Source organism: Apostichopus japonicus, chromosome 16 (genome assembly GCF_037975245.1).
Source record: "Apostichopus japonicus isolate 1M-3 chromosome 16, ASM3797524v1, whole genome shotgun sequence".
Lineage (NCBI taxonomy): Eukaryota > Metazoa > Echinodermata > Holothuroidea > Aspidochirotida > Stichopodidae > Apostichopus > Apostichopus japonicus.
In genome coordinates, this window is record NC_092576.1 from 16,643,524 (window position 1) to 16,655,776 (window position 12,253).

Here is a 12,253-nt window from a genome sequence, read left to right on the forward strand (position 1 = left end):
ATATTTCCATTAAGAAACAGTTATTACTATCAGTTACATGAAATGTTGATAAAACCCTCATAAAAAATGTTCGAGCAATAGATCGTCCCAGTATTCATGCTTGGATGAAAAAACATCATATCCTTTATTTATTACGTATTGATCGTTATAAGGCCCGTTGCTACAGTATACGCTTCTTGTTTACACTGACGTACTAATTGAAACTAATTAGTTCTTCTTGACTTTTAAAAGATAGAGTAGTAACAGGTAAGCATTACGGATTATTTACTGTGAACAAGCAACGTTATGTAGTTATTCTTTGCAGAAAGCTCAACAACAATAGCTTGACGGTTCTCTCAGGACAAACATTTTCCAACTTGATTTATCTGCAAAATTTGTAAGTTTACGTGAAGATCTGAACTTTTTTATTTCATTTTAACCATGACACAAATAACTGTGCTGTTCTATGATCATTATTTCATAAATTGGTATTTCATCATTACAGTTTCGTTATCGTTGTGCAATGATCATAACGTCTCTAACGTTATAGAGCTTAAATGATGCAACTTGACATGTGAATTAGCTTTCCTCTTGAGTTAATAAACTTGTTGATAATAGCTTTTCGTAATCTGTTTAAATAAACTGATGCTGTTATAGCAATAACTTGATGTATTATTATACACCTTCATAATTTGTTATTGTCGTATTATTATCATTAGAATAAATACAAGTAATTTATAAAATCCAAGTTTCGATAATTCAAAACAAATGTGATAATATAACATTTTGCATCTTTTCAATCTCTTCAATCTCTTCTACTAATGAAATCATTCACATGTATTTCCTACAATACATATTTAAGAAGGAATATAGTCTCGTAGTTTTGACATGTGATCAAAGCCTACCATAATCTAGTTCAGAGTTATTAAAACGTATTGAACCAAAACATGCAAAGTTTTGTCCATAACCAAAAGGACAAAAATTTGATCCTCCATTAAATACACTGGAAGTGGTTGTTAATGAAGTTATTTCTGACAAAATCACACTTTAATTGTCCAGTTTAGTTGTTTGTCCAACTGTCTCTCTTTTTGTGTTCTAATTGGTCTCCGAAGAAGATCCTGCTAGGATCGACAAGTTATGCACACCAACTTTTGTATACATAACAAGTTGCCTTTTTCCTTCAGGGATCTGTCTAACAACAAATTGGCATCTCTCCCAGAGAATATATTTTTTAATCAAACAAGACTTTGGAAGCTGTAAGTTTTTTTTTTATACTATTGATGTTTAGTGTCCATTCAAAGGATGACAAGTGGCTTAATTATGAAGCTCTCCTTTGTCGGTAATTGAAAAAATGCATTATAAAACTGTCTGTACTAGTCTTTCGTTTTCGCTTATTTAAATTTTGTACTTAATAATATTGATGTCGAGTGTAGATCGAAAGGATGATAAGTGTTTTAATTATGAAAACTCTTTGTATTCCTGTAAGAGTCTTTCATTCTATTTCATTTATGTCATAAATCTTGAGCTGTTGTAAGTATTTCTTTTATATGTAATAGAAAGGTCCTTAATATGTCATTGGAAACCAGGATAGTATATCGGTAAAAATAATTAGTAGGAACGAAAGATAGTATGATTGCTTAATTGGCCAGTTTCAGTGACTTTTATCAACAAGAAATATGGTTATTAATGGAGAACCATTAACCAAATACGTATATGAGATTAACATCTTGCTAAACGTGTAAAATAATTTTTACAGACTTGTGGATGAAACAAGTATATATATTTGCTAAATAGGTATGATAACGTGTGGTTTTGTTATAAAAGGAACATTGATCTGTACATGTACAGTAACTGTTTCGCAATGTATTGCACGTTGACGCTTGCACGCTGACGCTCTTTTATAGACGCTCTTAGAATGATAGATAGATAAATAGATAGATAGATGGATAGATAGATATATGGATAGATAGATAGATGGATGGATAGATGGATGGATGGATGGATGGATGGATGGATGGATGGATGGATGGATGGATGGATGGATGGATGGATGGATGGATGGATGGATGGATGGATGGATGGATGGATGGATGGATGGATGGATGGATGGATGGATGGATGGATGGATGGATGGATGGATGGATGGATGGATGGATGGATGGATGGATGGATGGATGGATGGATGGATGGATGGATGGATGGATGGATGGATGGATGGATGGATGGATGGATGGATGGATGGATGGATGGATGGATGGATGGATGGATGGATGGATGGATGGATGGATGGATGGATGGATGGATGGATGGATGGATGGATGGATGGATGGATGGATGGATGGATGGATGGATGGATGGATGGATGGATGGATGGATGGATGGATGGATAGATATATAGATCGATAGATAGATTCTAAAGACCTCGGAGAACTGACAATTAGAGACATGTCTGTATAACTTTTGCTTGATACTTTTATTGTTATATCGCTACTGGTAAGCTTTTGTTAGCTAATTTTGTACGGGTGTATAATGTAGAATGTTTAAGTACGACCTAAACTTACATTTTTTATCCGCTTAACTCGAACATAATATGCAATAGAATACGAAAAGAAATTATTGCATGGCTAGTTATTTTACACATTCTTACACAGCATTTATTCTTCTGTCTTTCAGGGACTTGTCTTTTAATTATTTGACGGTTATGCCAGATCAGATATTTGCTGATCTCTCTATACTGAGAGAGTTGTAAGTGTTCAAATGTACTTTTAATAAGTAAACCTGGTATCGATAACGTACCCATAGTATAGTCTATGACACATTTTGCGTAGCGTATAATGAGGAGAGTTTAGGAATTGTGGAAGAGAGATGGCGCTGCTGGTATTCTATGAAAGTTGTGAGCTGTCTTCAGCTGTCTCCTAGCTGTGTAGAGTATTATATTTTAACTGCAAAACGCATTTTTATGTACGCTATAAACTGTATCTTAGCTACGTAGCGTATTTTGTGCAGGCTGCATAGCGTATAATATGAAAGTTGTGGGATGTATTTAGCTGACTTTTAGCTGCGTCCCTTATACTATTCAAACTTCCCAATACCAAATTAATTCCAAATGGTTGATTCGTTGCAATATTCGAGTTCGATGAATGGCAATTAATTCAATTCCCAGTTTAATCCATTCAATTATTGCTAAATGTTCTATATATTATTTTCTAGATATCTCCATGGAAACAGAATCAAACACCTCCCAAGAATCCTTCTGCCGTCGGAGGGTGGTCATATGAACATCCGTACTGTATACCTAAACAAGAACAACATTACCTACATCACAGAAGAGGTTTTCAGAGGTCTCTACAATTTAAAAATTTTGTAAGTATAACACTCTGTAATGATATATTTTCCGGTACGAAGATCACATAATATTAAATGTTTTCGACACTACATTATGTTCCTCCGTCTTTTTGTGTCTTAAAATAGGTTAATCTTTGATAACAACATCCACACGATTGAACCATTTGCTTTCATTGCTGGACCTCAAAAGTTGTAAGTTTTGCAGAATCGTTTTTTTTTCGGGGGAGAAGAAGGGAGGAGAGGAGGTGGGGGAGCAGAGGGGTAACCACAATGGCAAAAATCATGCTTCTTCTTTTCATATTTTCCTCTTGCTTTTCTGCTATTCAATTACACACCGGGTGAATAGCGCGTGAATTTCATTGACCTCTCTTTTCAGTTCGACTAATCAGACTGAAAAACGCACAGTCCCAGCTGAGAAACGGTTAATTTGGGGGCCCAGGAACTACGATCATATGGGGTTCCTATAGGGCGAGCCTAAAGTTTAATTCATCTAGTGTTAGCCGAATATTTACCTCTTCGGAGTAAGAATAAAATCATACGAGACGTCCGACGATAATTTAGGAGGAGACAAAATTGGGAACACTTCCTTTATTATATTTGTTTTAGATATCATTTTTTTTAATCATAACTGCAATGTTTTTCTGTTCCCACAATTTCTGGATAAACGGCAGTGTCTATATACAACATAAAATAGAACTAGTTTTTATTCAGGCCACAACAAATATGTTCACAGCACATAACACATTGGTCGCATTTGGACAATAGGTATTAATTGTGTGTTCCAATAGTGCTCTGCTGCTTTTAGAAAGTTAAAATAACACGTTTTGTTTGAGTTATTAAGTTTAAAAACTAACATTAACATTCAGGAAGGCACGTTATTAATTTTTTTCTGGCAATTATGGAGCATTCCATTCAGAGATGTAGCATTATAATGAATATTTTGCGAACAAGAAAAAGCTATAGGAGAAATACCACTTTCCATTTTGTTTTCGTTTTGCATTTACTTATATTAACTTATCAAGAACTTATTGGTTTTTCATTAAAGGTATTTATTCAACAACGAAATTTCTGAATTGCGAGCAAATACTTTTGGACAAGTACTGAATGAACTGTAAGTATAGCAACAGCAAAATGACATCTTCCATTCTCATTCGTACACTAACGTTGTTACTCGTTATTCATTAATTCGGTCATTTTTATTAACTGCAGGCAAATTAAAGTATGTTGCGTCCTGTTGGTGCTATATGCGTGAGGTTACGGACTCTCCATCTAACCCATATTCTGCATATGTGACCAATATCAGAAAAAGATACATATTTCACTGCACGTAGGCATATTCATACGCAGGAAGTATTTACACCTTATATTTTCATTTGTTTTTCTTTTGCGCTACAGTCACTTGTATGGCAATACCATTTCTAACCTGGATTTGGAATTTGTGTCAAACCACAGCGGACATCTTACACTGTAAGATATCTACTAACCTTCATCTATTGAACAGCACAGTTCTAACGAGTCGAATGCGTTTCAAGTCGAATCATTACCAGCTATATTTACAAGTTTGATTAAATTTTACGAAATAATATAGAAAACAAATTTTCTCTCATTGCTACAGTCACCATTTCACTTTTATAAGTTTCCCAAAATGTGCATAATATTCCAACCTTTGGATATGTGTCTTCCGTATGTCATGAATCGTTTAACAATATTTTTTATCAAATTTATCAACTCAAGTTTAAAATGAGTAAATATAATTAATTTGCTGTGATTAACAGAAACTTTTGAAATGAATGGCTTTGCTTTGTGGTTTTGTTCATAATATCTTCAATGGCGATGCATAATTTCGACGTGCAGAATTCCTAACGTCTAATAATTCTGTTGTTTTTTCTTAAAGGTACGTTGCCTGTGACAAAATTCAATCCATTGAGTTCCCAACATTTGAAGGATTTCAAACGAAAATGTAAGGATTAGAATGTTTACTAATAAATAAAGCTAATTGTGTGACTAAATCATCTCCTGAAACAAGCCTTGTGCGATAGGTTTGGTCCAATTTAAAGGATTTCAACGTTGCTAGGTGGTATTTAATAGAGTGAGTTATTGATGTAAACAGGGTAAGGCCTAGTACAAATAAATTGTTTAATACCTGTGTTAGAAACATGGACATGACTGCAAATGATGCAGTTCCTGATGGCATCTGCCATCTACAACTCCAACCAATAGCAGCTGTAAAATTACCCCATCCCCACCCCAACCGACCCCCCTCCTGTTCAAACTGTATAAACTAGTTAACATTTAAGAAGTTAATTGTTATTAATTATCTTCTTTTTTCTCTCCAAAAGTTTATGCCTAAGCCGAGACTTTTCTTTCAACCTCAGAATTACCGACTCAACAGTTGTAAATTCGTTAATGGCATCAGGGTTTGAATGCGATTCCAGAGACATGAAATCGCACATATGTTCACCGTGTAAGCAGGGATTTTACGGCAAAACAACTGGAGGATGTCAACCATGTCCACCAGGTATTAAGCAATACCATATATATTTATTAAGATTGATATTGGTGTGATTCAATATCCAGTTGGCGCAGACTTCAACAGGGGAATTGGACCATACGAGACCGATAAAAAACATTGTCATTGAGATTCACTGCATTAGCAGGATTACGAAATGTGGCAGGCATAATTATTTGGTAAGTTGCGTGCTCCATGATGCTGATATTGTGACGCGAAATGACGCTGCGAACTGTCATTTCACATGATTTATATGCATAGCTTTAAACGCAAACGGTTTCATATTCGTGAAACTAGTTTTGGCTTTGTCCTAAACATGCCGATGTACACATTTCAGAAATCAGGGTTACGACAATCGGTATCATATGTTTATTATGAATTGAAATAAAGCAATAAAAAAATATGTTATCATCTTGTTTGATTTTAAAATGGTTTTTCCATTTTAGAATAAATATGATTGGGTCATCCCAGTAAAATATCTTCTGCCACAATAATAATGTATGTAAAAAACATTCGACCAACTAATTTTGATCTCATGTTAGACACACATTAAGCCAGCTGGCTGTTATGAGGTTGCTCAATAACACGACATGTACCACGCTGTTCTACCATATTAAGTTCCTGCGAAGGAGTAGAACAAAAAAGCGATTCATAGATAGCTTGGATATAGATTTTCTTTTTGTTTCCACAGGAGGTTACTATCAAGACGATATTGCCAAAGTATCAAATAGCCCAAACAAAGTAGAATGCAAGAAATGCAACGCGGGAACATACGTTCCCCTTGGTGAAGGAGTCAGCAGCGATGATTGCATCGTCTGTCCAGAAGGAACGAACAAAACTATACACGCAGGATTCAGAGCCTGCTTCTGTATGGATGGTTATGCAAGGACTGACCGTTTTAATGTGTGTCAGATTTGCGAAAATGATGTTCTGGATTGTTATGGAAAGGACTACAAGACATTAAGAAAGGGTTACTTTTGGAACTGGGAATATCCAGGAGCAAATCTCACTGAGTACAAAAGCTTTGTAGCGAACCTAATGACAGAATCGGCCAATTTCGATCCTTCAACAACGAAATACTCCGGAGACTTACCAAACGTTCATTCTTGTCCGCGAAGCGAAAGCTGCATAAATAACAATACTGATATCGAAGGCACATGCGAAACTGGCTACGAGGGAATAATGTGTTCCAAATGTATCAGTAATTATTACATTGTTCTAGGCCAATGCTTGGAATGTCCCGAGTTAGTTTACAGTATCCTTGAAGTCATTGGCATCTTACTACTGGTTATATGTGTTTATGTTCTGCTTGTTTGGCAATACAAAAAACAGAAAAGCAAGGTTCTCCATAGTACAAAGAGAGCTCTTATTGACATGTTTATCTCTAGGTTCAAAATAGTTCTTGGATTCTATCAAGTTGTTGGTGAATTTTTCACTTCCCTTCATGAGTTAAATTGGGCAGGAAACTTGTACGTCATTGGTGAATTTGTTGCATACATTGAATTGAACATCTTGCGAATATTCATTCGTCCTAATTGTTTTGTGAAAGATCTGAAGATAAACGCAAAACTTGAATTTATCATCGCAATGACATTCCTGCTTTTAATCATGGTTGTACCTTTTGTAATATACCAAGTAAAGAAATGTTATTATCGCATTAGTTTGCCAGGGACTAAATCAAAGCTTCTAACGTACATGTTGGCTATCTTGTTTCTGACTTACCCACCGATCTGTACCATAATTTTCCAGCTCTACCCACGCGCTTGCAAACGATTTTGCTGGGATGAAAACAGAAAATACTGTGTTGAAGTTCTTCGATCTGATTTTGCAATTGAATGCAAATCATTACAAACGTATCAAATCTTGGCTTTCGTTGCAACTGTGTTGTATGTGATTGCGTTTCCGTTTTGCCTGCTTTTCTTTTTGTGGAAAAAGCGATCTGAATTATCATATCATGAGCGCACCCTTAGCAGTCCAGTATCACGTGGAGACGATATCACTAATCCGGTCACTAATACTGACGATATCACCCATAGCAGTACTCCCATATGGGTAACTATTCTCTGCGAGAATTACAAAGACAAATATTGGTTTTGGGAAATCCTCGAACTGATCCGAAAGGTTACACAAACCGTTTTAATCACGTTGCTTGGCTGGGAAAACAGAGTGACAGTTCTTCTAACCATCGGTATCTCAGTCCTGTTCTTGATTCTACATGCACGATACTTACCGATGAAGAGCTCATTTGAACAAAAACTTCAGGTAAATATTACGAAATATATTGAATACGTATGTTTCATTAATTACTGTATAAAATAAATAATTGTCACATAGCAGACAAATATCTTGATAACGTTAGAATCGATAGTCCCCGGTTAATTAGAATTCCAACAATTTGTTTATTGATTATTTAACCTACTAACTGCTTTTGCATTATTCAGTTATTCATAATATTTCATATAATTCCTAAATGTTATAAATCCTTCTTAATCTAATGATATACAATTCCAGTAAACATATTCGCTTTCGTTTCTTTTTCAGATGTTTGCTCTAACAGCGATCCTGATTAATGTTCTTATCGCTGCAATTGATCACGATGAATCCGAAGATGGTCTCACTGTGTTTTTGATACTTTTGAACCTTATTGTAATAGCTATTGTGTTTGGTAAGTGATAATTTAACTTATTATAACTGAAAAAAATTGAAACATTAAGGTCCTATCAAAATGGTAAGATCTACATGTCAATATGGTTAGCGATTTTACACAAATTGATAAATTGTTGAGTTAATATATCAACAATTCGAAACAAAATGAAACATTCCTAAAATCTTAAAACTGAAAACTGCCAAATTCTCAATATATCAATTGATATCAACTTAACAATTTGCAACAAAATTTTATATTGATCCTTTTCATATAAAATATCTCGTATATTTATCAGATTGTTGCAAAAATGATGAGTTACGCTTGAGTCAGATTTGTTAACTTTATCACTGCATTAACCTCGTTAGTTTTAATATTTGTAACAAAATATCAACTGCATCATCTTAACGTTTTATACTGGAGATATGGGTAGATTGCTTAGAATCTTTAGCTATAAATTTTGAAAACAAATATATTTATCGTTCCATGAAAATTGTCTTCTGATTCCGGAATAAAAACACTTAGGGCCTCTCCAGTCATTACGGCCTTACTTCCGAAAGTCGAAACAGTTAATGAAGTCAACTTAAATTGAGCTTTAGTGCTACCTGTACGCTCACTTTGGACTATAAATATTGTAAGTTGTTTAAAGTAACATATATATATATATATATATATATATATATATATATATATATATATATATATATATATATATATATATATATATATATATAGTGGAATTTATACAAAAACGGAACAATATATCACGTTAACCATTTTCTTTCTCTTAAAACACAGGAGAACTTTTGATGAACGTCTTCCATATCCTAGGAAAGCTACAAGTCCACAACAAAGTTATGACTTGTGCAGTCAATGCGCTACGGAGGGGGAAACGTCTTTGTAAGATCCGACCAAAACAAGTACCGTTGATTGACGATAAATCTAATATCCAGACAGAGGAAAAGTTAAAGTAATTACAGATTTCGTAAATAATTTCTTATTTTAATCACGTGGATTATTAATCTTTCTATACTTCTTTCTGAAAGCATGAAAAGTTACTAGCTAATTTCGCATGTAAAATGCCTTGAATTATATTGAGACAATTGTGAAGTATTTACTAAATGCAATAAGTGAAATGAATTGCAAGTAATGTCAAATACTCAGTTTATTTTGACAAGACGTTTCTCACTTCAATCATAACGTGTTGCTTAATGGTATGTAAATATAAATGTGATAAACAGCACAGGCTAAGGGTAACGTTGCACGAATTACTCTCAGTCTCTATTTACAACTTCTAACTTTAATTATTCACATTTTTGATAAAAATTATGTTAAATGATGAACAACCAGACATTGGTTTCTTTATATCCTAGTGCGACATATATATGTATAGTCTCTGTCGAAAATTCTCATAGCAAATATGCTGTTTTAAACGTATACCAGCGTTAAGGCCTTTACAGAATATGGCCATCTACACACGCAAAGCGTATTTACAATAAAACGTTGATACTTTATCATTTAATGCAATTGAATTCTTGATAATACATGCGTCATATCTATAATACTAATAACCGGACAAGCTAGTCGGGTCAAAATACCATATTTTTTTTCCAAAATCGTCTTCTCTTACAGATTTAATCTAAGTACTCTGCTATAAAACTCACTCAAATCGGTGTCCTTGGAAGTGTTTCCCAGACTTTTAGATACGAGTTGTTGTTAATTATTAACATGTCTCCTCTGACTTATTCTGCACGAAACAATGACATCTTTAAAGTCGTGCCTGGGGAATTTCTGCTTGGAGTAACACATTTAATCATAGTAATGATAATGCTATGTAGAGATTCCAGCTATGATCAACTTACAAAAGTATATTCCCACAACATTATATCTTCCCTCTCGACCTGTCAACAATAATTTTGTTAACCAAGGTGTGCTCACGTAATGTGTAGACGTTAAAGTCGCTCGTCAATGTTAATGCGTGTTACACAGAGATGGAAGCAAGTTGACGTGATTGCTTTAATACTACCTGTAGCAAAGTATTCAACACATGCGATCAGAAACCGTTTTGCTATATCAATATATATATATATATATATATATATATATATATATATATATATATATATATATATATATATATATATATATATATATACATATATATATATATATATATATATATATATATATATAAATATATATATATATATTTATATATATATATATATATATATATATATATATATATATATATATATATATATATATTGATTGGTATGAGTTAAAGTGAAGTTTTTCCCTCGGAATGAGTACGATTGCAAAAAAAAGTAAACAGAGATCAGATTTGTATTTTACGAGTACAACAACGTGACTGTGGATACAAGTAGAATTTTTCATTTGTATGAGTACGAATAACAAATTCTAAACATAGATCAGACTTGTGTTATAGAAGTTAAACAACATTGGTACGAGTACAAGTAGAAATTTCCCTTGGTATGAGTACGATTACGATTCATAAACATAGATCACATTTGTGTTAAACTATAACAAAAACAAGATTGTTACGAGTGAAAGTAGGAATTTCTTTTAGTATGAGTACGATTACAAATCATCAACAGAGATCGGATTTATGTTGCAAGTACATGCAACTATGTTGTAGTGCAAGTGCAATGACGGAATCCCTGCAATTGTGCTGAGGATTTATTAATCACATACAGTAAAGTAAGGAAAATTAGACAATAGCGATAGCTAGAAAATTAATGTTGTACTGGAATATTAAGAAAACATGTCGAAAAGGTGATAACTGTTGATCTTATGTACTTGCAAAAGCAAGACAAGCATGTTTCCCACCACGTTGGCAGTACATCCTATTACATGTTTTTTTTTTGCAGGCCTATTAAACGTTTTTTTTTGGGGGGGGGGGGGGGCGGGGGGAAACTTGTAAAGTTCAAACTGAAGTATCAAATGTTAAGTTTTTTTCGGACTAGCATTGTAAAATGCTATAAGAACAATCTGTAGCGATGCTGTACATGATGGTAGGCTACTATGATACTGTGTTAATAAATAATTGCAAGAGGTAGCGATACTGTGCATGAAACTAGGCAACAATGAAAATGTGTAAATAAATTATGACAAGGCAGCCTTTTGTTTAAGATGCTATAATGATGGTAATGTAAATATTTTCAAGAGGTAGTACCAAACAATTAACTCAATAGTCTTTTTACGTGTACTCATATTTTTTTGGCTGCATTTTGCCAACACTTATGTCTCCTTATTTCCATGTTTCAAAGAAATTAAGTTTTGGATGTCTTATTTACTATAATTTCAACATTAAAATGGGAAGTAAGAACATAGACAGAATGTTATAATTATAGCAGAATGTAACAAGAATTAACATCGAGCAACTACTAACGTATGCCTCATAAGCCTACTATTTGAATATGCTTAACGAATCAACGTACGACTGCACAACCCAGTAACCATGCAAAACTGAGCTGTATGCGTTATGTGACAGATGACTGTTGTTCTGAATAGTATTTCAGGTCAGGTAACCGGGTCACTATGAATATACTTTGTTGGAGGTAATGGGCGTGACAATCGCTTCATCGATTACCATAGAGGTATAGCATAATCTCCACAGCCGTTGTAGCTTGTCGTTAAACTATGTTTTCGTCGGGGTTTATACATGGTTAAGTGGGATTCGTCCTTGAGTCTCCCCACGACTGTTCCCGGTATATTGTAGTATTTCCGACCCTTGGTCATCCTCGACGTATGAA

General features: G+C 34.0%; 1 protein-coding gene across 17 annotated transcripts in view; it reads left to right on the forward strand.

Moving 5' to 3' along the window:
• The window catches only part of LOC139982975 (uncharacterized), a 68,672-nt gene extending 58,595 nt beyond the window's left edge, over positions 1-10,077 (forward strand). For 11 of the 17 annotated variants that reach the window (XM_071996238.1, XM_071996242.1, XM_071996244.1 and 8 more), the window contains 12 exons: positions 305-376; positions 1,164-1,235; positions 2,653-2,724; positions 3,190-3,342; positions 3,451-3,516; positions 4,370-4,435; positions 4,720-4,791; positions 5,219-5,284; positions 5,664-5,842; positions 6,525-8,095; positions 8,375-8,498; positions 9,276-10,077. In XM_071996238.1, coding sequence (XP_071852339.1) covers positions 305-376; positions 1,164-1,235; positions 2,653-2,724; positions 3,190-3,342; positions 3,451-3,516; positions 4,370-4,435; positions 4,720-4,791; positions 5,219-5,284; positions 5,664-5,842; positions 6,525-8,095; positions 8,375-8,498; positions 9,276-9,451 — 2,689 coding nt within the window. In that variant the 3' untranslated portion in view covers positions 9,452-10,077. The remainder of the gene's footprint in view (positions 1-304; positions 377-1,163; positions 1,236-2,652; positions 2,725-3,189; positions 3,343-3,450; positions 3,517-4,369; positions 4,436-4,719; positions 4,792-5,218; positions 5,285-5,663; positions 5,843-6,524; positions 8,096-8,374; positions 8,499-9,275) is intronic. The other 6 variants (XM_071996247.1, XM_071996248.1, XM_071996254.1 and 3 more) reach the window with 2 other exon arrangements.
• Positions 10,078-12,253: the final 2,176 nt, after the last annotated feature.